Source organism: Zeugodacus cucurbitae, chromosome 6 (assembly GCF_028554725.1).
Source record: "Zeugodacus cucurbitae isolate PBARC_wt_2022May chromosome 6, idZeuCucr1.2, whole genome shotgun sequence".
Taxonomy (NCBI): Eukaryota; Metazoa; Arthropoda; class Insecta; order Diptera; family Tephritidae; genus Zeugodacus; species Zeugodacus cucurbitae.
This window is the reverse complement of record NC_071671.1, coordinates 63,395,879-63,420,529: the sequence shown is the minus strand read 5'-3', so window position 1 is coordinate 63,420,529 and position 24,651 is coordinate 63,395,879. Positions and strand designations below refer to the sequence as shown.

General features: G+C 36.0%; 3 protein-coding genes across 7 annotated transcripts in view; 2 read left to right on the top strand and 1 right to left on the bottom strand.

Moving 5' to 3' along the window:
- LOC128922610 (uncharacterized) overlaps nt 1-24,651 on the top strand; it is a 367,146-nt gene that overhangs the window by 52,467 nt on the left and 290,028 nt on the right. The gene's annotated exons all lie outside the window — the stretch shown is intronic.
- The window catches only part of LOC105209321 (protein Wnt-5), a 205,090-nt gene that overhangs the window by 5,417 nt on the left and 175,022 nt on the right, over nt 1-24,651 (bottom strand). For all 4 annotated transcript variants that reach the window (XM_011179676.3, XM_054233708.1, XM_054233709.1 and 1 more), the window contains 2 exons: nt 11,772-12,516; nt 9,256-9,531 (listed from right to left, as the gene is read on the bottom strand). In XM_011179676.3, the coding sequence (XP_011177978.1) occupies nt 9,256-9,531; nt 11,772-12,516 (1,021 nt within the window). The remainder of the gene's footprint in view (nt 1-9,255; nt 9,532-11,771; nt 12,517-24,651) is intronic.
- LOC105209312 (uncharacterized) lies at nt 20,955-21,461 on the top strand. The gene is made up of 2 exons (XM_011179666.1): nt 20,955-21,168; nt 21,248-21,461. Exons 1-2 carry the CDS (start codon nt 20,995-20,997, stop codon nt 21,422-21,424), a joined length of 351 nt encoding a protein of 116 aa, XP_011177968.1. The 5' UTR covers nt 20,955-20,994; the 3' UTR covers nt 21,425-21,461.

Genomic DNA, 24,651 nt, shown 5'->3' with positions numbered 1-24,651 from the left:
TACAATTGTGTGTGGCATATCAAATGTCAAACAAAGCAGAAGACACACAGAGACGAGTAGTAAAAAAAAACAAAATAACATCACAACAATAGCAACAACAATTGCTTTGCTTAACGACTGCATGCAACCAGGCTTTGCTTGCAACGAGCAACTTTCTAAGAACACAGCAGCAAGCACGCAAATATGCCATTTTTAGCGGCAGCAATACTAATGGCGACAACAGCAACAACAACAACCACTACATCAATAACCAAACAACAATTTCTAAGGAATATTCGGCATGCAGCGCGTGGCAGCATTCAGCTAGGAAGGAAGCGCGCAGTAAAATGCAATCGATATTTGTTGTCATTATTGCAGACACAAAGAGTGTGGCATAAAGAAAGCGGTGGCAATAAAGTTTGTTGCAAGAATAGTGCCGCTGATAAAAGATAGTAGAAAGGCATCACATGCGACTAATATCGCTTTGAAACGTAAAACGTTGTATTAAAAGTTTTTTTTTTGAAGACAAAAGATATACAAATTATGAAAAGCTTTGACGACTTTTTTTAATTTTTGAAAGGTTTGAGGGAAGCAAAGGTTTCAGTTGCTTTTGAGAAGACAAAAAATATAAAAAAATTAAATTTAAACATTTTGGAAAGCTTTTTAAGCTTTAAGCTTTTATAAAGCTTTTTTTTAATTTTTTTTGAAAGGGTTGTGGGAAGAGAAGTCTAGATTTGCTTTTGAGAAGACACAACATATAAAAATTTTGAAAAGCTTTTTAAGATTTAAGCTGTGACAATGCTTTTTTTTAATTTTTTGAAGAGATTGAGTGGAGAAAAGGTTAGAGTTAGTTTTGAGAAGACAAAACATAAAAACTTTAAAATTAAATTAAAAAAATGTTAAAGGTTTTTAAGCTTTAAGCGTTTATAAAGTTTTTTTTTTAATTTTTTTAAAAGGCTTGAGTAATGCGATGGTTAGAGTTACGTTTAAGAAGACAAAATATATAAAAATTAAAATTTTTAAAATTTAAAAATGTGTAAAAGATGTTTAAACTTTATGCTTTTACAAAGCTTTATTTTTAATTTTCTTGAAAAGGTTGAGGGAAAGAATGGCGTTAGTAGCTTTTGAGAAGACAAAACATATACAAATTTTTAAATGATTTTTAAGCTTTAAGCTTTTCTAAACTTTTTTTTTTTAATTTTTTGAAAGGGTTGAGGGAAGGGAAGGTTAGACTTTTAAGCTTACAAGCTTGCACGATTTTTTTTAATTTTTAAAGGACACATTCTTTATTCTAATTCTAATTATAATTAAGGGAGCTACATTGTTGATTACAATTAATTTAGACTCCGATAACATAATTTATTGTTTGAAAGTTGGCAACCCTGGCTTAAATATTATTTTATTGTAAAGACACTCCCAAAAAAGTAGACTCAGAAGATTTGGTATAAATTTTTCTTGGGTAAAAAGCATAATCGGAATATTTAACTTTGGTTAAAAGCGCGAATTTAAAGCTTCTTCTTCTCAGACAAGTGGGTGACAACAATTGATCATGTTAAAACACGCCCCCAAACATATGTAAGCCGTCAATATGCGACAAAAGCGATGACTTTGTCACTGCGACTAACAACAATTGCTGCTGTAGTAATGGCAGCAGGTTATGTTATTTGTTGTTGTTGCTGTTGTTGTTCATATCGTTTGTTAGCTGCTGTTACGCTGCAGCGTTATTGGTGGCGACATGCGGTATATTACATTTTTTCACTGCTACAATTGACGTCTGCTACCAACATCGACATGCTACCACAGCAACAAATGTAACTTCATTTCGTTTCAGAGAAGAAAAAAATCGCAAAATAGAAATATAAACGATCTTGTTGGAAGTTGAGTGTCTGGCTCTGGCTGTGTTTGGGTGCCAAATGAACATATGCAAACATACAAGCATACAAGCGCATCACAACGCTATCAAAAACAAAAAGTGCAGCACTAACAACAACAACTGTGTTGCAAGAAGAAAAAAATAATTCCGAGTTTTGTGGGAAAAGACAACACCTCCAAAGGAACAATACCCGCAATGCACCGCGTTTTTATTAGAAGTTCTGGGTTTTTTTTCGCTGCTCTTGTTTGAGACTCGCTCAATTCAAGTGTCTGCCACATTCGGTGCTCATATGTACTGTTATATACATATATAGTATGTATGCAAGTTTGTTCAAACTTTTTTTTCTTCACTATGGTATCTGGCGAGTCTATTTGCTAGTGCCAAAATGTTGATGAACAAGCATTTAGCAAAGAAAATTGACATGAACAGAGAAAAAATCAATAACAACAACAATAAACTCAGTTAAAAAATCGCAACAATCAAAAATATTGTTTGAGAAACGGCATTGAGTTCCTTTAATTGTCTCAAAAAGTAGTGAGTGTGTTGTGAGTAAAAAATGAGTAAAGAAATTTGATAGCAATCTAACGCCGAGTAAATTGCTCTTCTAGTCAACTTGTGACTATTAGTTGGCTGGAAAATCGCTAGCAAAAAACATACGAATGAGGCTTCTAGTTGTTCTTGAACGCAACCCACCCTGTAGGAATATTGCAAATTTGCTGAAATTGAAAATATTATAATTTTCCGCTCAAACAAATTTCACACGTAAACTTTTTTTTTAATAAAAATTAACCGTCATAAAATCATAGTTTGTGAAATATCACATTTCATCCTCACTTTTCCATCAATTAAATTTGTTTTAAATTTCACCAAAACCCGCCTCATATTTACGACCACCACTGTAAATATATGTAATGAATTGAAATTTTTGTAGAAATATATGTCCAGCTATTTGTTAAGCGTATTTTTTTATTTTCAGTTTGGCCTTTAGTAACAGTTATTTTGTTAGTGTTGCTGCTGTTGCTGTCACTTTAGTCGCCTGCTCCCATGTTGGCGCTTATTGTTGCTGGTAATGAGTGATGTTGGCGCACTGTGAACTTTACAAACCTTTTTGACAAACTTGGACGCCTCTGCCTTTTTTTCTGCTGCTGCTGCTGCATTTTTCATTTGGCGTTTGCATTTGCAACTTTACATGTATGTGTGTGGGTATGAGTGCTTGCGTATTTTTTGGCTTGCTGCCACACAACAAGTGCCACAAATGGTTTTTAAACAATCCAGTTCAAGCGCAGTTTGTTGTTGTATTTCCATATTTTTTATTTGCAAAAAAAAAAAAATGAAACAAAATCTTGGCAACACTATTGTTAGTGAAAAATTGAATTTTTTATTATTTTACAGTTATGGATTTGCTTGCTTTTTTTACTGCTGCGCACTTTTTTGGTTCACTTTTTGTCGCTCACTGACTCACCTTTGTGGTTTAGACTATTTGTGGCGAAATATTGCCACGCTGAGGAAATTGCGTTTTATAGTGAGGCATGAAAGTGGAAATTGTGGAGAATATGTTGCTGAATTTAATATTTAAAAGAAATATGGATGGGAAGACAATTTTGCTTTAAAACCACGAGTATTTATTGGAATAAACAATGAAAAATAACTAAAGATCCATACAAACACCCGGACCTAACCTATAACCCAGTTTATAATCAATATTGAAATATGTTTTTCTAATAAAGCACTTCGGCAGTTTCTCGGCAGCCAGTGTACTCCTTAGTAGAATTTCTCTATGCGCTCCCCTATAACTTTTTTAACCCTTTATTCATCGAGTCGAAACAAGGCAAGGACCACAATATAAAACAAATAACTCGATGACATAAATAAGATACCCAACTCAGACTCTCTTGCAGTCCTAATGATCAAAATTGCTATTCTTCTTCTTCTTCCTTGGTTCTGCTTCTTCACAAATAGCTGGAACAATGGGTTGCCTGGGTCGAATACACAAAAGTTTGCCAGTTGCCTCTATCTTTTTAATCATGCCTGTTGTACATCCCAAGTGCAGACAGGTCCCTATGCAGTTGGATTAGTGGGTGCCCTTGCTTCCGTTGTCCATCCATGAGTCTCGAGTCAAAGAAGCTTTTTGCTGGAACATCGCTGTTCATGCTTTCTAAACGACCTAACCGTATCTTTGTCGCCGTAGAGCTTAGATTGTAGATGGTTCCATCTTTTTCGGTATTTATCGCTTACGCGAACGTCTCCAAATAGAGAGCTTTGCGGAGAACCTTTCTCTCGAATGCTCTAAGTGCTTTCTCATATCGGTTCATCATCGTCCATGTTTCTCAGCTATGTATGTCGAGGGATAGGGATTTTCTTCTCAATTTTCTACCAATCCCAAAGTACAAGAACTAGACTGCTTAAATTTCCATATTCGGGAAAAAAATCCAATTGAGATCCCTATAACTCCCTAGTTGGAGCAAAATGCAACTATTTGTTGCGGAGTTTGCTCAAAAACCATCTTGGAACATTTTTATCCAACGAAACGAAACACTCCTTCGAAGCGGATATCGATGGAAGTTCGGTGATTATAACTCTAGATCTCAATAATTGAATACTTAACAAGTACATTTCAAAACAAAATTCGTACAGAAATTATCGCTAAGCCGATCAGGATGCTTGAAAAACTACTTAGCGACCTAAAAGATCCATAACCTGTATATAAAAACAAATTGAAGCAATACCGGATAAAGCATCAATATTAAATCATAAAAAAATGTCCTGAGATAAAAATGTGCATCTTTCCAATACAAGAACACAAATATCTGTTAAGTATACTTTATGAAATTGAAAAGATTATTATATACTATATTTTATTTTAATTTTTTTTCCGGCAAGCAATTAAATAATTACTTCATTAAATAACCTAAAAAAACTGCACAACGATAAGAAATTAATTAACTTAAATCATTTTTTTATTTTTCAAATTTATTTTAATTAAATAATAATTACTGCAGCTGCCACACCCCACAACTCGTGCACAGATATACATCATATTTATTGCTATCATAAATCTACACAAATTGCAATTTTTTAACGAAATCAATAACGAGAGAAATAAATACTTTTTTTTTGCTGCAAAGTTCAACGCTTTGATTTTATCGCCGCCATGTTTTTTAATGAATTCATGTCTATGACATTTATATTTGTATTTATAGATGGTTAACACGAGATTACACTGATTTATGGTTAAATAACATGCCACTTTGTTTGCCAAAAATCACATATGCACACCTACAAACATATGTATTTTTGAAATATTTTACTGCTGATTATATCGTGAAAAAACATTATGTGAATGTCAAACGGGACATTAATTTATTGAACACAATTATTTCATAGCAATACTTTGTATACTCATACTCACTATGCCACTCAACGCCGCTTAAGTGTTGCATGAACTGTTAATTGCCACTGTCACAGTTGGTGTGAAAAATCTCAAACACTCACTATGCTGCCGCACCCCATTGGATCACAAGCAGCGAAGGCGGCGAGCGTGCAACACACGCTGTGTGCCACATTAACCAACTAACCAAGGATTTAATTGTGCCACCAAATGGAAAGGGCGGGAGTGGGCGGTGTGCAGTAGTTAGCGCAGGCATTCCAAGGCAGAGTTTTATTAATAAATCTTGACACTTAAGTATGCGATACCCGCATCAACTAATACACAAAATGCCATGGCTTTCATGCAACTGCGCCTCAATTTGTCTAAGTGCTTCGTAACGATCGTTTCGCTGAATTTATTCACGCATAATTTGCATGGATTATAACTGGCAGCCATTAACAATCAGCGATCAGCTGTCCATTAGCTATATTGTCAATATATTTTGTGACTAATTGTTGTTGCACAAATGCTACATATACATAGGAGTATAAGCTGCGGAGAATTGTGATTGCTTTGCTCTTGAGACGTTTGTGTCGCAATATTGTGCATATTAACTGGAGGAACTAGCTTATGATCATTAATAATATTTATATGAGAATTTGTAGATAGTAACGGGTTTGAGTTATGTAATCTACACATATTACTTGTTGAGTCCAATCACTCAAATTTGAATGAGTTGAGTTCTATGTTGTCATAAATTAAATACAAGTAGACCACTCGTTTTAGAAGGCCGTTGAGGACTTTCACTTTTTCGGTGGAATGTGTTTTAAAATGGAATTAGTAATAATCCCTGCAGTTCATATCGGAAGAACGATTTAGCAAATCATACTACAACTTCTGGATATTATCCTTTAATACAGATTTTCTTCAGCAATACATTTTCATAACCTTAAATAATATCCTGAAGAGTATTTGTTATTTAGCAATACAAATATTTACAAATCACGTTTGATATTGGCAACCCTGCGGCAGATGTAAGTCCTATTTCAGATCAGTTCTAGAAACTCATTTTCGGATTTTCTACTTTATCTTAAGATCGAACCACATCGATGCGATTAAAAGGTTCTGTAAACGGACTCAATATCTTCCTGTTAGAACCTGGGAAGAGTAAAACCTTATGAAAGTTCTAACTTACTTAAAAATCCTATTTTGCATTCGTTAGTAATTTGCTAAATATCGCAGAAAAGAGAAAAAGTGGTCCTATAAAATCTGGTTTTACGGATGAAAACATCAAAAATAGTCCAAAAAATGAAGTTGATCAAGATGACTGATTCCCCAAAGATATCAGAGAAATGTTTCGTTGGAAATAAAGTTCACTAAGATTTGATAAAGAAAAGAACCACAAAAAATCTATCATTTACAGCCTTTTAGTCGTAATAAATCCGAATTTTTGCAACGATATATGGATGGAAATAAGCCAGACCTCAAAAGAACAATCGCTTGAAAGAAACTTGGCGGCACTGACGAGATAATTGATAGAAAGGTATACATATACTGAAGGTTAACCTCTAAATAAACTCTGAAATAATTTTGAGTGAGGAATTTCTTGGTTAGTTATTAGATTGTATCAGAGTATTGGCTTGTAATGAGTAAGAAATATGAACCCAACTTGAGTGAACTGATTGCTTCAACTTAGGAGTTTTTATACTCTCGCAACAAAGTTGCTAGAGAGTATTATAGTTTTGTTCACATAACGGTTGTTTGTAACACCCAAAACTAAACGAGTTAGATATAGGGTTATATATACCAAAGTGATCAGGGTGAAGAGTGGAGTTCAAATCCGAATGTCTGTCTGTCCGTCCGTCCGTCCGTCCGCCTGTGCAAGTTGTAACTTGAGTAAAAATTAAGTAATCTTGATGAAACTTGGCACACTTATTTCTTGGCACCATAGAAAGGTTGCTTTCGAAAATGAGCAAAATCGGACCACTGCCATGCCCACAAAATGACGAAAACCGAAAACACATAATGTGCCATAACTAAGCTATAAATAAAGCTATGGAAATATGGAAATAAAATTTGGAATGAAGGATCGCACTAAGAAGGGGCATATTTGGATGTAATTTTTTGGGGAGGTGGGCGTGGCCCCCATATTTGTACATATCTCGAAAACCAAAAGAGTTATATAAAACTAACTTCCTGCAGTCGTTTTTTTAGCCACTTCTTAATACAGTCCAAAAATTAAAGAAATCGGATAATAACCACGCCCACCTCCCATACAAAGGGTTGGTTGAAAATTACTAAAAGTGGGTTAACTCACTAACGAAAAACGGCAGAAACACTAAATTTCACATAAGAAATGACAGATGGGAGCTGCACTCAGATTTTTTTACAAAATAAAAATTGGGCGTGGCGTCGCTCACTTATGGGTCAAAAACCATATCTCAGGAACTACTCGACCGATTTCAATGAAACTTGGTTTGTAATAGTTTCCTTACATTCCAATGATATGTTCTGAAAAGAGGCCAAATCGCTTCACAACCACGCCTACTTCCTATATACCAGAACTTTGAAGACGATCTGAATCATTTTCTTTACAATATATAAAGTAACCACTAGTGAATATATGGGTGCAGAACTTTACACAAATACTATGTTAATAGTGTGGCAGCCCCATTCTAAAAATCGCCGAAATCGGACCATAGGTTGTCAGGGCCCCATATATCGAACACGAGGACCTCGGTGCTTCTAACCTAATATTAGGGTTTCCAACTTTCAATGGACTTTATACAATATATATGACGAATATGTGGGACAAATTGTGTATTATATAATATAATTAAAGTTAAATAAATAAATTGCGAGAGTATAAAATGTTCGGTTACACCCGAAATTACCACTTCCTTACTTGTTTTGATATGGATTCACAGGCTCTTAGGAAATTATATTATTAAGATAATAAGAAGCTAAGTTAGCATTTTACCAAATTTGAGGTTAAGTCGAACTTGGTTGGTCTGTTGGTCGAATTTAAAAAATTTAATTAATTTCTGTAAACAAATTGTAGAACTGCGCAATTCATTAAAAATTAATGAACAGTTGCCAACACTGCCTGCCCTCAACAATTTTACTATTAAATTACTATTTATTAAAACAAAAGCAAAAAACAACTCAATAACATAACTGAAACATAGTAACGGTGTCATCAACAGCAATGTCATCAGACACTTTTCACAAATATGTTAGTAACTACGTGCAACACCGACGCCAACGGTGGTCGTTGCCGTTGGTTTCACGCTTTTTAATTTACTACACAGGAAATCAACGTAGACTCTAATTGCCTCGGGCATATTGCTGTTGATTGGCCAGATTTGCTGAATACAGTCGGCAACGAGATATAAATGCAACACTGTATGTGTATGTGAAACAGCTTATATTTGAAATTGCCAATTGGCTACTGTAAGTCAATCTGCAGTACAACAAAAACAATAACTAACAAAAACACTTCAGCTTGACGCAAAGACTGATAACAATTTTTATTAAATTTCTTGTGTTTTAATATACATATATTTGTGAGAATGTGTTGGTGCCACATGTTGCCTTGCAACCATTTGTTCATTTGTTCATTTCCAAATCGACCATAAGTGGACATGCAATGAATTCCGTTTTTAATTTGCAATTTCCCTCTCTACTCTTTTCTCGCGCGCTCTTGCCTCGAGCAAATTAATAAAGCGTAAACAGAAAATAGTTTAATCGACTCGGAACTGTCAACGGCAGCATTGCATGACAAACTCAACAACCTGTTCTTGCAACATTTTCATAGTTTTGTTGTTGCTGTTTTATGCTGCAAAGTAAAAAACTTTTTGATGTTGCCCCCCTCACACAAATTGTTGCGGGTCGAGTGAAACAGAAAGTTATGTAATTATTTTTTTATAAAATTAATAAATATTTCCAACGCTTATTTGCAACAATTTGTTGCATGAACGCAGAGTTTTAAAGCATTTTTTCTTTAAAATATATATAAAATAATAATGTTACTCACCCGTCGTCCCGCTTCGTTGTTGTGCAAATTCATTAGGCTCCGTGCCTTGGCCGTTATGCTGTTCTTCCATTTCGCCGCTCCGTCACCACCATCGCCGGCCGCGCCATTAGCTGTGGCATCTGCTTGCTGATCGTTTGGCATACCATTGATGGCGCGTTGATTTTTACGTCTTCGCTTGCGCTTACCGCCACCGCTACCACCACCACCGTTGCCGCCGCCGCCGCCAGCATCCATATTGAACACCTTTGTGTTTAGAATTTCGCGATTGATTTTCTCCTATAGTGACAACAACAATAACAATGTAAATTTTTGATACGCCGCGTCGGGAGTTGCAAGATACGCCAAGCAACGTTGGCAGCACAGAAGCGAAGAGGCGAAGTGTGCGTAGATGATATAAAGTGATATAAACATCGGCAACAACATCCAAGTGGCGCATGAAAATACCAACCGGCGATGTAAAAAAGCGTGTATAAAGAGAAAATGAAATATTTAGTGAAAAAAGTGAAGCATTCAAGAGTTTGGGTGTGTGTATATATATAGTCAGCGAAGTTCAGGTAGATGGTCATAAAAAAGCCAATAATAAAATCTTAGGGACGTAGGTAAGTTTGAGAATTTATCTACAGCAAAGCTGTGCCCGGCCGCGCGACGTCAATAAAGGAAATACTAATATTAACTTGGCCCTGACAAGTGTTGTTGCTATAAAATATACTTAGTGAAAATTAATATTTAGTTGAAAGCTACTGAAGGGCAGATAATTTATTATTAAATGAAGCTTTGAAGTTAGATCTTGAAAGACAGCTTTGAATTGAAATTACTTGCTTTAATTAGGGTTGGAAAATTATTAAAATTTCCCGGAATGCAAAAAAAAGTCTTTCGGTTTGTTCGCATTATATTTCAGGGGTGACTCCAGAGTTCCTGACTCTGAGTGGTGTTTCATGACATATATTCTACTCTAAATTATAGCAAAGTTGGTTGTTGTTGTTGTAACGCAATGAAAAGTACCCCAAATAGTTTTAAGCAATGCTTCCGACTTGTCAGTCCTTGTCCGAGTAAAACTTTGTACCTATACTGGTTAAGTAGAACCGACTTTAGTGGGAATGGATAAAAAGTTAGTCTTCAACCGCAGTTACCATTTGTTATTTGATAAAATTTAGGAATGAAATTTGAAATGTCATAAATCTTCTTCATTTTTGTCGAACTATCGATGAAGGTTCTGCAGAAAACAAGTCGGACGATTCATAGAACTTTCTAGACTTAGCTGCATCCGCGAACTTTTTCTCACTTTGAGTGACCCCTGCTGTATGTTTCCCATGTAAAAAATCTCATATGCCTATCATAAAAGACATGAGTCCAAGAAACATATGAATAAGATCAAAAGTGAAATGTCGCAGGTTAAAAGTCAGGGTCTTCATGTTATATTATGGATAAGTGCAGGCATTAATTTAAAGATAAAATAAAATGTCTGACTGGGACAACCTTTTAAATTTCTTACCGAGCTGTATTGTTTTCAAATTCTTGAGATCACGTTTTCTTCATTCATAGATTTCTTAAAGACGCTTTTCTGACTTGGTTATTCATTCTAGAGATGTGTATTGATGAATAGTAACTAGCTTATCACATAAGTTCTACCAGACCACCACTGAAGTATGATTCGCTCAAGAAATCTCTGTTGCAGAGAAGCAAATATGTTGCTTTATCATATTCTAACAACTATCATCGAGTAATAAGACTATGGGTTAGGGGGTCTCTTCTAAAATCACTGCGGTATATAATTGTAGTCTCGTCCTTGTTATGTCATAAATCCACTAGAAACTAAAAGCTTTCATCCTTATCAAAATCTTAAACGGGTTTTTACCAAATTTATTACTGACTTCCAAGCATATTTTAAAATTCTTAAATTCTAGTTCTCCCTAACATGCCAACACCCTGTAGTTGATTTGATCCCACCTCCACTTGAGCTAAACTTTCGAACAAACAATGCAACTTTGCGACGCCTTAAACTTACTAAACTCCACTAAGCGCTACATGGGAGCCCTTGCATAAATTCCGCCTTGTGCTAACTACTATGTAGTGTTATGCTGCTTGCCAACAACATTGCACCTGCTGCTATTTTCTGCACTAATGAACTTTTCCGCGCACAGCTGGGCCTGCTGTGTGACAGCAATTATGTAAGCTCACAAGGCGGCGGCGTGTGTCCCAGCTAAACGAATTACGCCCGACTGCAGTCATCATTGTCGCCTCGATATCTAACTACATATGTACATATGTATGTACCTAACTACCGTGCGTTATCGAACCCCTAGCGGTATGCATGAGCAGCGACATTGTTGTCCAACAAGCCTGGAGACGTTCAACGGATGCAATATGAACATGCCACTTGGATTAGTGTAGCGCACAGCGCACGGCTCGTTGGAGACTACCTGACCCGTATTTTTGGCTCAACCTACAACTACACCAAGGCTTCTCTTGTTCAGTCTACTTGCTGTTTGCTTGACTGCTTGTTGCTGCCGACCTACCTGCAATTCCAACATTTCCTTGCCCTGCAATTTCGAATTGAGTATTTCCTTTGCGATACGCTCCTGCAACTCTAATAAATCTTCCGGTTTAAAGCGTCTAGCCGCGACTTCGTCTTCTTCGGAGGAGAAGTCAGCATGCGATTCATGGCGGTTATTGTTGTTGTTATTGCTGCCACTGCTGCCACGGTTAGGCGTTGATTTTTGTGCTGTTGCTATTGCTGCTGTTCTTGTTGTTGTTGTTTGTGTGTTGGTTAGCGTTGCTGTTGACATGTTGGTATTATTCGCCGCCGACTGCGCGCCATTGTTGTTGTTTTCGTTGATGCTGTTTTGATTGCCATCAACACTGACAGTTTTATTGGAATTTTGTTGTTGCTGTTGCTGAAATAGTTGCTTCTGTTGTTGTTGCATGTTCGTCTTGTCGCTGCTGCTGCTGCTGATATATTCATTCTCGTCGGCGAACGCCTCTAATTGTGCTACTATTGTCGCTGGTGTTGTTGTTGTTGTCGTGGTCGTTGTTGTCGTTGTCGCTATAGTTGTTGTAGTCGTTCTTGCCGTCGTTGTTGCTGCTGCTGCAGCTGCTCTACTGCCTGTCGCCACGGCTGAAGCGTCATCCGCCTGCATTGTTTGCTGCATTTGCTGATTGCGTCGCTGATGGAAGCGACCGCGTTTACGCTCCGGATTGCCAGCGCCGCGTGTGCCGCGACGCGTCTCCTTTTCGCGCACATCAATGAAGTCGGTGGCGAATCTGCAACGATAGAGAGAGAACAAAACAAACGGTATTAGTTTATGGGGGAAATCCTGCAGCTATTTACGCCTGACTTACGCCTACAATTACTTATGCGTACACATACATATGTACATGTACAGTTATATTTATGAGTATGCGTGTTTATCAACTCCTCGACCTCGTTTGCTGTCGACAACTTTAAAATTCGATTTAATTTTGTTGCAAAGTTGTTGTGTTTCAACAAAACTGGGGGTGGCGCTAAGACCTAAAGAGGGGGCGCATAGCATTTAAGAGTCATGAAAATCATGAAAAGCCCTTAGGGACGTATTGTGGCACGACCTTTTGCGTCACGTTGTGGCATAAGGTTGCATAATAAATTCGACGAATTTTCACTGCCCCACCCCATCGAGAGAGAGAGAGAGAGTGGCGCTTGAGTTAACCCCATGCGCTAAAGACGCAGCTGGAAGTGCGAATATCAGCGCAAACACACACACGCTACCGTTATATAATATATTTAAACACACAAGTAACATATGCGTATGTTGTGGCACGTCCTCTAAGGATAACGGTGTGCGCGCGTTTTATGCTTAATTGCATTTGTTTTTCTTATTGCACTTTGTTGTGTGGTGTTGTGTTGTGTTTACGCGCGCCCACATTTTCATATCGCCTCAAGCGGCATTTAAGCGGCCGTAGCGTGCACCCCACAGTGGCATGCCACATGCATACACATATGTATATATGTTTGTACCGCTGCTAAGTGCCAATTTGGGGGTGTTGTTATTAATACTTGTTAGCAACAGCAACAACAACAATAAACACCACAACAGTAACTATGCCGCTAAGGCACAGCAGCGCCGTCACCGTGGCACAAAGTTCAATGTGCCGGGCGTTGCTTACACAAAACATATTGTATTTACACCCCCGCCAACTCGTTTTATGCGTAAAGGGTAATCATATTACCGGATATGAATTAAAAATACTGATTTTCCATTAAAAAGTTTTTGTTATTTTAACAATTAACGCGCGAATGCATTGTGATTGGCTAGTATGTAAGTGTATGTGTGCGAGAAAATTATGATTTGCGTACTCAAGGGATATTACTTTCACATGTGTGTATAATGAATTTCAAAGAAATTAGTTTTTCTTAATGAAATTTCAGATTTTTGATACAGTGACTCTCAAAAGAATGTTTACACTTTTGCATTGTTGTTGTATTTTGTTCGAAATTCGTTTGTTATTCTATCGTAGACAGATCTTCGAAAAATTCTTCAGTTTTTAAAACGGGCTACTTGAGTGAATGTACATATTTCATTTCAGGTTTCTTCTTTTCTTGAGGTTTTAGAATTTCGGAACATTTTTTTGGAATACCAATCTATTATGCTTTTCGAGGCATCGACACAATTTAACATTTCAACTGAAAATTGTTCAGATCGAGAATCAGTGTCCTCGATGTCCATGTTTACTTTTCACTGCTAGCGAAAAACCGAATCGAATTGTCAACATTTCATATTAATTATAAGCAAAATCATACGAGTTTTCGATTATGACGTCACGAAAGACCTGAAAGGAACTTCAAAAAAAGTAACGGGACAAAACTGATGATCCATAGTTCAATCGTTCTTGCTAAGAGCTATCACTTTGCTAAGGCTTCTCGTATAATTATTATATCAGATACCTAGACTATTTTGGGAACTCGGATAACATAAATGTCGAATAATTACAAAGCCAGGAAGAAGATTAACGGAAACTTATATCAATGTTTAAGAACAATATGGAGTGTCTATTAAAGAACCTTTCGAAGACAACATATAAGTCTAGACAATAATCCCGAAAGCTTTTTAAGTCTCTTCATTGCTATTGGATCATGAGATCTCTGCGGAACCTCAATGTGTTGAGTTCATGACTGCCAAAAAATGTTCCCTATATCACGACATACAATATCACTATTTTCTCAGCATCGATTTAGCAGCTGAAAACATTGGGCTTTCAATTCTAGTAAGTCTCTGTTATCCATAGTCTTGGTCAGTAACATTACCGAATGTTTTGTAATAAAAAGGGCTGATAATTGAAGAATGTTTCCTCGAACTGCTAAAGGACAGATATTTCGTTCCAATACTCTATTAGATAAGAATATCTCTCTACTTGTTCCTGAAAATTCGAGAGAACTAACCTATTCTTTCGAGCTACTCTGATAAATGCATTAAATACTAAAACAACCACAATTGAAGAGCAAGCATACAAAGATTTAAAGCAATTCACATACTAAACTTTCATTTTTAATCGAATTCTTATCACACAAGATTTGCATTTATAATTGCTGCGCTGCACAGCATTACTTGAGGCCATCATAAATTATTCAAACACGCTTAAACTCAACAAAAAGAATTTAAAGAATAATAAAACTAAAATTAGTTTTCGACCCCACAGCCGAAGAAGATCAAATCAACCTTAAAACTTTGCAAAACAAGACGGGGAAAAAGCAAGCGAGATAACATCAAACTAGTTCAACTAAGTTTCGGTAACCACACAACTTGTCTTCGCACAACTTTTAAGCTGCAACTTTGCTTCGTTTCAACGCAAATCACAAACAATTTGACACGCAGCAATGACGTTGGAAACAATGCGAGCAGAAAGGTCGTTGGTTTTGCTTTCTTTTTTATTTCTTCTTCTGCCGCTTTTGTTGTTTTTGCACGAAAAGAACAATTGCAATTTTACACTTGTGCCGCCACAACAACAACAGATTTCAACACTCACACTAATGGCTTATCAACATTTCCGCACGCCTGCCTCGCTGCATGCCACACTGGTGGAGAGTCATCCACTACCCACATTTACTACACACATTACAAAGCACTGCCCCAATCACTCCAACAAATTAACACCCACCAATCACCACCCGCCGCTGTCTACCCACGATGCAAGCACAGACAGTAAGCATTAAGTAAATACCCGTTACTACACACACTTCCCCGCTATTTATGTGCAATTGCGCCACATGCCACACCGCTGCTGCTAACGGATGTAGTGGCAACATCAGGTTAAGTGCCGGGATTTGCGTCTATGCAACATTACTTACACTTTAGCCTAAATGTGCTTAGAAGCGTCGTATCGGCGAGAATCACACTAGAAAGAGCGCCAAATAAATAATAATAAAGAATGAGTAAATAAAAGTGTAAGAAATAAGTTAAAAAAACAGTGCGAGTAGTGAACAGTGTTGCCGTATTTTAGAGGATTTGTTGACAAGTGGTGAATGTAATGAGATTGTGATGCAGATTTTGAGAGTTTTGGATATTGTTATGAAAGTTTGAAGACCTTTCACTAACCTTCTCTCTATATTTCCCATATTTGTATATCTTATCAAGTTTTAAAAGTCCCCCCATAAAGCTTTTAATTCCTAAAAAGCTTCTTCGGTTTTTAAATATATATATGAACATTTCTTTCTTGATGAAACCCCATACTGATCGGTCCAAAAGGATTATAACTTGATATGAACCGACTAGTTTTATCTCCTGAGATGGAATTTGTATGACTTTGTATCAAAGATGATGATATATGTATTAGAGTACATTTCGGCCTTTGAACCGAAATTTCAAAAAATGTATTATTTAGGGAGAATTTTATTTTTATTAGGTCATAATCATAGAGCATTACGAATTGGCATACGGTTTTCGTCGAAGTGAATATGAAACAACAGATTAAAGTACAATTACTAGGACACCTAGATAATTTTACACAAAAACTTTATTTCTGGGAATTAGATATATTTCGGAGTAGTTTTTTTCGTAAATAATATTTTGAGAGATTTCGTAGAACGACAATTATTACTTTTATATTAAAAAAAATATTTTTTTATTGTACAAAACCCACAATTTTGAAACTCCGAAAATTTTCGAAGTTTTTTTAGGAATGAAGTAGTAGTTCGACTTTTAGGTAATTATAAGTGCTGTTCAAATTTGGAACTCCGAAATATTTCGGACTTTTTCTGATACCCTATTTTCGAACTTCGATACATTCATTGTATAAAATACTTGATTTTTTCTTCCTCAAAATTCGCCCAAAATAATAAAAAAATAGCCTGAAAACAAAATGTCATACGAATGCCTTCAACTGCTCAATACTAAACATCGCTCAATGAGCCCGCACATCCCCTCAATCACGCCTTTCCTACCGCCCTACTATTTAACACATTTCAAATAAACGCCTTCGCTTTCATTTGCTTCACTTCAGTACTCTTACTCTAGGTATATTAGGTACATAGTTCATTTAAGATTTCAAAGAAATTGCCGCTACCGGGTGTCTGAAGCTGTTGCAAAGATTATGAATGGCTTATGTGGCGGAGCGATTGCGAGCACGAGTAAGCTTGTTTTACACCAACGGCCACAAGTATGCAGAAAACAAAAAGCTTTAACTCAAGTAAATAAAATGGAAATGAAAGGAAATTCCGTGGGTTTGAGAGGGAGGAAGAACTTGGCGTCTCGCAATAACATTACACGCATATGTTCCCATTGCGGCACACCCGAGGCTTATCTGGCAATGACTTGTTGTTGCCAAAGTACAAAAAAACGAAGTAAAAAGTGTATACAAAACACAATAACAACAACTGTTGCTAATACGAAGCTGAGACTACATTTCCCATATACCCATAATAAACTCTAGGGTATAAAAAAGACTCAGCAACAACAAACGGTAAACAAAAAGGCGCACGCCGCCACAGGCATTGTTGCAATAAAATGATTACAAAGACGAAGGCGCTGTAGTCGAGTGGTTGGCATAAGTGGAATGTGTGGTGAGGAGAGGCTCTGCAATTGGCAACAATTTGGCGCAAATGAGTATAAACAATTGTTGCAAGTTTGGCAAGGGAAAGATGTATGTAAATTGGTATATAACGGTGCTTTAAGCAGCAGGCAGCTTACATATATGCTTTAACGCACGCCTTAAAAGCTTTTTGCGGCCGACCAAAGTGGTGGAGAGGCTCAAATGAATCTCAGAATGAAAGTGAAAATGAAATCGCAAATAGATGAAAGTGGATTTTTAACGCAAGAATAAAAGAAAATTGCATTAATTAATTATTGAGTAACAGTTTGGAGGCCAAGCTTTGAAAGCTTTTTAAGAACCGTGTATAATTAAAGTAAGCAAAACCACTAAAAAGTTTCACAATTAAGACGAAAACTGCCATTACAGCTATTAAACCTACATGTTGCAAGTACACTACAATATCGTTTGTTGCAACATTGTCGTGCAACTGCAATTATTCGCCAATAAATAACCCAATCGTGCGTTGCAAGCAGTCAAAAGCACAAGAAAACCGTTTAAGACAAATACAACGACGATTACAAATTGTCGTATGCGCATTTTCAGATAAGACTCAAATAGTTGCATGCAACTTTTTATGCCACATTTATCAACAACTACTTACTAACGGAGCGCGTCAACAGCATCAGCATGTATTTCGCAAGGAACTACTGGCTGACGTAATAGCCGCTGGCGTTGTGAAGCAATTTCAAGGCAACTACATACACACACACATACATTCGACTACACGATTTGCCTTCGTAGTCGAAAGTTTGTCGTCGGCGCCATTTTGCATTGGCATCTGAGACGGCACAGGCAAGCAGAACTTTGTTGCAAGCCGTTTATATAGCAACAGAAGATTCTAAGCAGCACAAACACACACATACATACATATATTCCCGTTATAATGTATGAGTAACTATTTTTTACTGCCACACACTTACAAATGGCGCCAAGTAGTATGTACGTATGTATATCTGCTTCTCCGCCAACTTGCAACTTATAAGTTGCAAAAGCTTATCGCTTTCCTTGCATGGCATTAGTGCAAGCAATTCTTGACATGAGGCAAATTGGATTTCCAAAGTGGATATCGTTTGATGCAACTTCTTCTCTATAGGTAGTCGCAATTGACTTGTTTGCATGTATTCGCGCGTTTGTATGTGTGTGTGTATAAATCCTTTCATTGTAAAAAAGTTAGTTTTCGATTTTCTCTCAGATTAGCATTGCGATCTGCATAGTTTAGCGTTGAGTAGCTGTGTTTCTCGCCCCAAAAGGAAAGCACTTGAAGTTCCTGAAATTGGACTGGCGGATTTGATTGGGATAACTGGCGGAGCTTTAGTTTGTTGGCGAAGATTTATACAAATGTTGTTTAAGTTTAGATTTAATAAGAAATAATATTATAATGTGTATAAAATAAGAATACGTAGAGACGCAAGCATTTTACAAGCATTTCTTTTGCAGAATTTAACATACATAATTTCGGAATGGCGGAAAATCGTAGAAATTAGCAACTGGTATTAGTTTTATATTAGAAAAATACGTCGATATTAATTTTTTTTTTGAGATACAAATTAAAGGATACAAACATTTTTGAACTCCGAAAAATATCGGAGTTGAATTCTTTGGAAGTCCAATAAAATTTTCCAACAATTGTAATCTGTTTATTAATAATTTTGAGCAGAAATTCAAATTCACTAGCGAATTATAAACGAAGTTAATATTTTGGAACTCCGAAAACTTTCGGAGTATTTTTTTTCAAATGCATTTTCAATTTTTCACTGTTATTTTGATAATATTAATATTTGTAATCTCCGTTATATTAATAATATTTTTTTCGGATTGATTTTCTTTCGGATTAAAGTAGTATTTTCTGATCGATTATTATTAGGTTAATAATACAACATTTTTTAACTCCGAAATATTACGTAATTTGATATGAAATCGTCATTATGACACATAGTATCTACACACAATTTTCGGAAAAGTAGTATTATCGTTTATTTTTGAAATAATTTGCTTTAACCCTTTATAGCATCATGTGACAGATATGTTACAAACCCTTTTAGAGGGTACAAAACATAGGAAAATTATTTTTTCTCTTTTTAGTATGAGATAGAAGCACTGTCACACTCCGTATTTTTCAATTATAAAATTCTCTGGATTTTTATGTATTGGCATCACTTATAAAACGATACTTTCTTTTTCGCTGTGGTAAAGTTAGTGAATGCACGTGCTTGTAATTACCGAAAAGATAAAAATAAGAAAATTTTCAGTGTTTTAATAAAATATTTAGTGGAAAAGTCCAGGTAAGTTCACTATTATGTTTAATTTCTATAAAATAATACGAAAAATGTTCACTAATACAATATATAGTGAAGTTTAGGTTTGTACCATTTCTGTAACATTGAGTAATAAGGTAATAAGCAAGCGATGGTACGTTCGTCTATTTTATCACTTTTTAGACCTTGCAGTGTCTATTGCTTGGCTCTTATACAAAAGAGTTCATAAAGAAAAAAATTAGAGGGCAATCAGTTGTCATCTGGTGATTTTCGTTTAGTTGTTAGCACGGTGTTGTGCAAATTGGGTACAAAGTCCCCTATGAAACGAAGAGGAATTGAAGCGGAGATACAATCTAAAAAGCATAAGGGCCCAGCCCTTCCTCCTATGGCAGCTAGGCAAGATCAAGTTAGACACTGGCCGGTATGGGCAGAAAAACGAATTCGTTGCAAGCGTTCAGGATGTGTTGGAGTATCACAAACGGTATGTGAAAAATGTGTTCTGGCTTTATGCTACAACAAGCAAAACAACTGCATCAAAGAATTTCACACTTCTTAAAAAACATGTAAATATTCACGAAATACAAATATTATTATTTAATGAGCTTAGAGACGTTGTTACATAACGTGACATATCTGTCACATACCCTTTTTTGTTGTTTTTCACCCAAATAAAAAAAAAAATTGTTTAAACTATAAAACACGTATTTCATTTCTATCCGAAATCTATTAGAAACGATACAGTTTTTTCGTTTTTACTTAGTTGAGTTATAAAGGGTTAAGCTGTAGAAATTTAGAATTACGCAAATTTTTTGGAACTCCGAAAATTTTCGGAGTGACTTTTTCGTAGATAATATTTCCGGACAACCGTAGTTTTGCTTGAGTATAGCTGATTTGTTTGAGAGAACTTATATTACTGATTACTTAAGCGCTAGAGTTCCGCTAATCAAGAAAAGATAAACGTCGATTATCTTTCTTTCTTTTATTCTATAAATAGTACCTTTCAGATATCGCAAAGCAAAATAAATTCTGTCAAGTATACAAGTCACATTAACGTCAACTTTATTTATGAAATATTTGAATTATTAATCACTCTTGAAAAAAATTTAGCAGAAAGTGCTATCTTAATAAACATAAATTAAGAGATAACAGTGATATGAATATATATACATGTTTATCAAATACATTAAGAGGTCTTCTGTTAATCAAACATAAAAAAAATATTTCCGGGTGCTTATACGCAATTCAAAAGTTCCCCCTGAATAAATAAAAAAATATACGAATTCTATTTCAAGACCTTAAAATGTTATCAGAACTTTATTTATGTGCACACTCAAATCAATATTTATTGTTATCGCATTATTCCCGCTATAAAAGCCAAGAAGTGCTAGTCAACACCTGTTAATATAAAACCAAACAGTGGAAGAAAATGAAAGTGTTCGTGCAAATTTGTGTGCTCTTCGCGTTCTACGCTGTCACCCACTCAGCGAGTTCCACTTGGGGTGTACGCAATTCAACCGATTTGCTCATACTTAGTAAGAACATATTTCAACCGGCTATAGCACACAAATCGCAACTCGTTTATTATGATATACCCGAAAAGGTAAATGGTTATTGTTTGAATTTTTTATCAAATCTTTTTTATCAACACTTAAAATTTTTTGTTTCCTTACTTATTTCAGTCCCATAGCAATTTCAAAGTAATCAGCGTTATATATTTGCAAGACAAGTTCACCAATAGCTCTGGCCCTTCGAACACCTTATACTACGGTGGACCCGGCCAGACTTTTGCCTCCATACAGATGAGAACCTATACTGGTGTTGGTCTAAATGTTACTATTTTAGTTTATGGACAATAAATGAGTAATAAATAAATAGTGTATTGAATTGGAAAAATATTTTTTTTCTACATATATAAGGTTATATCTTCTTGATAACGATAAAATATACACCACTCGAATATTTGTTTAAAATTTTATTAGCAAGTTTATTAACAAGTGTCAAGTTAATAACAGTTGAATGTCATTTATTCCGAGAATTTCATTAATACCATTATCGAAAATCCAGATTTCGGTATATTCCAATAAAAAAGTGGGATTTGGCGCTCGGAAAGGTAAAGCTTGCGACCAATGTCCAGCCCCATGAAAAATATAACCCTCGCAGGAACTTCTAGGTCTAGTTGGAAACATAGAGCTCAATGACAGCGCGCTATGTTTGGTCTAATCTAAGTTACAAGTAGTAAAATTGGCTCCTAGAATTTTTGGAAAATTTACTCGAAGTAAAATAATAACGGGACCTAATTAGAATGCAAAAACGGTCGATTTTGTCATAATAATCTGATTTCTTGCGAGATATAGGACTGAAATTGTGGTCTCTCGGACCTTTTTTACGTTGTTTTGAGTTTTTTTCTCTTTATGCAAAAACGGTCGATTTTGTCATAACAATCTGACTTTCTGCGATGTATAGGACTGAAATTGTGGTCTCTCGGATTTATTTATGTTGTTTTGAATTTTGTCTCTTTTTTTCTCTCTTTTTTCTCTACTTTATTAATTCGCATGCCCTCCAACAAAGACAATAACGCTATATAAATGTCAGTGCTTAAGAATTTCATTAAAGCTAAACCTAACTCTCGCCTGTCGTAAAATATTGCTTGTGACCCATGTAAACCGAACGAAATCAATTCCAAATAATCTTTACAATTTATTTTATTGCACTATCAGTGTACAAAGGTGAAAGTTAAGCAGGCCACTAAAGCATATTTATAGTCTGGTCTACAACTATGTGCTAAGAGGTATTGTGTCGCTCGCAATTCATAAGCAAAATTGATTGGAGACTCAACAACTGCAACTCCCACCCAAAAGTTGAGCTGAGAGAAGAAGAGCAATCGCTTGTAATACTAGCATATTTATGATGGCATAAGAGTGCGTAAGTGGCTGCTTAAGATCCAAGCATGCAGGACTATGATTTGTCTGCGCCAGATATTGCAACCGAAATTTCGGAGGCAAACAATATGAGGTTAACTGTAAGTGATTGTGGGTTGTTTACGCAAAACTATTAGTGGGTGGGAAAAACGTGAGCAATAAATATTGATGATAAGAAGGGGAGAGAGTGTGTGTGCTGCAGACTGATTAGTAATAGTTGCAATATGTTACCCGGGGGCGCACTCGCTACGCACACATAAATCGAATTGTGGGCAATAAAATTCGCCAGCCAAAAATGTGCGAATAGACAATGGCTGTGACATGCTACGGAAGTCAGCTGCACAATATAGATAGACAGATATGTGTCTTGGCACTAAAATAGAAGATAAATGTGCACGGGTCGCACACCCCTAATACCAGCAATTTAAACCACAAAGCCACTTGATGTGAGTGTATGTGCAGCAGAGCAGAAGCAACCACAGCAAACGCTTAAAATGCAACAAAGCACTCACTCACTCACTCACTGAATTTCGAAGAAACGTAGGCACAAATCGTAAACAGTCACCTTTGGCTTGAATTGAGACGAATGTCAATAGCAGTGGCACACAGTACTACTGATTGCCTGCCACATGCCACAGAAAGGCAGCACATTAAACACAAGCACATACACATTTTTTTTTCATACGCACGACTTGCAGCATTTGTTGTTGTTGTTGCTGCTGTTATAATCCCTGTCGTCTCTGCCAAGTTGGAGACAGCCATTAATATGCTCTGTTTTAAACTGTTTGTGGCATGACTTTTGTTGTTATCTACTGTTATAACTGCTGTCTGCTGTATGGCATGTTGCTACCTGCTGTTGGCACTTGTGTTGCTTAAGACACGCAACACGCGCGCACACCCACTCTTCAACAACATCAGCGCCTCCTTACTTAGACGTGTAGCTTACACTCGTTAGACTCATATTTTATTTGCACGCTTGTGTTGCTTGTGTTTAATGTGTGGTTTTTATGGCAGCAACAAGCAATTGCCGGTTGGCTTTATCCTAGCAGAAGTACTTAAAACGCACACAGCACAACAACAAACAAGGAAATTGTTGGGCACATCCTGTGTATAACAGGTATTTACCACAATAATTTTACACTAATCCCTATAAATTAAATGAAATTTAGGTTGTCACTCTCGAACGCACATCAAAGCACGCTAAATGTGGTATTTGGCAATGCAGGCAATTTTAAGTGACGCAGTGACTCTTGTCGAGTGAAGAAGAGTGGTTTATTAAAGGCAGAAAAAATTGATTTGTTTTTGTTCTTTACTTCTTTTCATTCTTTAGAATATGTACTCAGTGTAAACAGATTCCAAATATTTACACTCTTTTTTTCTCATGATATATTCTATCACAAGCAGCTTGAGTTAAAAAATCGAAAATTCGATACACTTGCGTGTCATATGGAATAGGCGCTCAGCATTGTACTACAAGTGGAAGCTTCTTATCACATAAATGGCTATTAGAAAATGGCGCCAAAGCAGTGGCAATAGAAAGAAATATTTCTAGCAGACATTTTTGTAATGCTGAAGGTAGAAGTCGGGCCTTTTGCAGTTGCCTTTTATAATTTCTGAATGCTGTGAAGTTGCTATGAGTATGATTAAATTTTTAGGAAATTTATATTTTAATAGAATAACTGTCAACGAAACCATGAGGGATTTAAAAATTCAAAGATTATATTAATAGGTCTAGCCTCTGTCGAGTTCCAAGTTCTTAAGGCAGTAGTCTACTTTAGAAGCCGAAAAAAGTGTTTTTTTGGCAATTTTATTGAAAGGGAAGGAAATGATTGCGGTAAACGGAATTTTAAGACGATATTGTACTATATTTAAGGCTTAAAAAACAACATTTATTATTAAAAAATATTGAAATTTTTTCAAAGTTGTAAGTATTTTTCAGGAGCGCCTGGAGTCTGCACTTCGAAATCGGTGCCGGTGATGGAGGTCGTGCGATGCGTTTGAAACAGTCGAACCAATTTTTTTTTTTAATTTTTATAAGTTTCTTTTCCTTATGAACTAAAAACATACCGAAGGAGTTATAAAATTCCATATTTTTTCGAAGTTTGAAAAAAAATTCACTTTTTTAAGAAATTGACTTTAAGTTGCAAAACAAGTAGTTTAAATAA

Bases quoted from the DNA above. Each gene is read 5' to 3' on its own strand.
- LOC105209312 (XM_011179666.1), top strand. From the start codon at position 20,995: ATGAAAGTGTTCGTGCAAATTTGTGTGCTCTTCGCGTTCTACGCTGTC. The intron at 21,169-21,247 runs GTAAATGGTTAT...TACTTATTTCAG, and splicing joins ATTATGATATACCCGAAAAG to TCCCATAGCAATTTCAAAGT.